Source organism: Cebus imitator, unplaced genomic scaffold (genome assembly GCF_001604975.1).
Source record: "Cebus imitator isolate Cc_AM_T3 unplaced genomic scaffold, Cebus_imitator-1.0 Scaffold274, whole genome shotgun sequence".
NCBI lineage: Eukaryota > Metazoa > Chordata > Mammalia > Primates > Cebidae > Cebus > Cebus imitator.
Window position 1 is genome coordinate 552,532 of NW_016107589.1, and position 1,819 is coordinate 554,350.

At 43.5% G+C, this 1,819-nt stretch overlaps 1 protein-coding gene across 2 annotated transcripts in view; it reads right to left on the minus strand.

The window, feature by feature from the left end:
- KDM3B (lysine demethylase 3B) overlaps positions 1-1,819 on the minus strand; it is a 60,792-nt gene that overhangs the window by 8,289 nt on the left and 50,684 nt on the right. For both annotated transcript variants that reach the window (XM_017500982.2, XM_037728645.1), the window contains one exon: positions 726-845. In XM_017500982.2, coding sequence (XP_017356471.2) covers positions 726-845 — 120 coding nt within the window. The remainder of the gene's footprint in view (positions 1-725; positions 846-1,819) is intronic.

The following is a 1,819-nucleotide window of genomic DNA, read 5'->3' on the forward strand; positions in this document are numbered from 1 at the left end:
AAAAGGCAAATGTAAAGCCAGGCATAGTGGCCTTTCCTGTAGGCCCTGTTACTTGGGAGGCTGAGGTGGGAGGAATACTTGAGCCCAGGAGTTTGAAGCCAGTCTGGGCAACATAGTAAGACTCTATCACACACAAAAAATAAATAAATAATAAAAAATAAAATAAAATAAAATAAAATACACCGAACCTTGAGATTATGTTATTTTCTTTTTTAAAAAAGTATCTCCTTTTTCTGAAATTTCCATAATGAACATATACTAATTTTAACAGTGAGATGGCAGAAAGTGCAAATACAGCGCACTTCATTTGCATTTATGCAAATGAAGCAAAAATATCACTTTTATGCTTCATTTCTATGAAGGTCCTGGCTTTATCATCTGTCATTCCACAGCTGACCTGACTGATAGGTCAGGTCAGAACTCTGTTTGCCCTTTCTTTATTCCTCTTTGTGAGGCTAAAAAGTGGAAAAGGGCAGCATTTCTAGAAGACTCTAGTCAAAGATACACAAAGTAGTACTCTTTTCTACTAGAATCTTCCCCTTTATCTAGCAACATCCACTGGGCACCCACTTCCCATCAGGACTGGAAGAAACAAGAAAAAGCTACTAGGGGAATAAAACAAGAAAAAAGAAAAGCCACTGGTCCTGGCTAAGGATGAAAACACCCAACTGTATTCCCAAGACAAAGTCTCACCATTCTGAAGCAGTGGGTTCTAGAAATCATACCTTCATCATGAGCACCCTCCCCGATGGGAATCCCAACATACACCATCACATTAACCGCATCAGACACATCTAAGTGTAGATTTGTTGTACCAACTCTTCTATCTTCGGCTGTTATCAACCCTAAAGGAGAAAGGAAAATAGGCAAGGTGAAGGGCCAATATTTGGAAGAATCTACATCAACACTACACCTGAAAACATGCTCAAGGGTGTTCTTTCTATTGAGATGGAGTCTCGCTCTGTCACCCAGGGTGGAGTGCAGTGGTGTGATCTTGGCTCACTGCAACTTCTACCTCCTGGGTTCAAGCAGTTTTCCTGCCTCAGCCTCCCCAGTAGCTAGGATTACAGGCACATGCTACCACACTCAGCTAATTTTTGTATTTTTACTAGAGACAGGGTTTTGCCACATTGGCCAGGCTGCTCTCAAACTCCTGAGACCTCATGATCCGCCCGCCTCAGTCTCCCAAAGTACTGGGATTATAGGTGTAAGCCACCACGCCCGGCCGAAGACTTCACTCTCCTAAAATTAGGAGAGTGAAGTCTGTTTATTAAGAAATCACTCTTGTGGCCCGGTGTGGTGGCTCATGCCTGTAATCCAAGCACTTTGGAGGCCAAGGCGGGTTGATCACCTGTGGTCGGGAGTTCAAGACCAGCCTGACCAACGTGGTGAAACCCCGTCTTAAAAAAAAAAAAAAAAGAAATCACTCTCATCTCTTTTATACTGTTTTAAGACTGATATCTCATTGACACTGTTTGGCCACTGAACAATATCTACCTCTAAAAAACGATCTCTCCATGAAGGACAAAACAGGCTGGGTGTGGTGACTGACGCCTGTAATACCAGCCCTTTGGCAAGAAGAGGCAGGCGGATCACCTGAGGCCAGGAGTTCAAGACCAGCCTAATCAACATGGAGAAACCCCGTCTCTACTAAAAAAATACAAAAATTAGCTGGGCATGGTTGTGCATGCCTGTAAATCCCAGCTACTTGAGAGGTTAAGGCAGGAGAATCACTTGAACCTGGGAGGCAGAGGTTGTGGTGAGCCAAGATTGCACCATTGCACTCCAGCCTGGGCAATAAGAGTGAAACTCTGTCTCA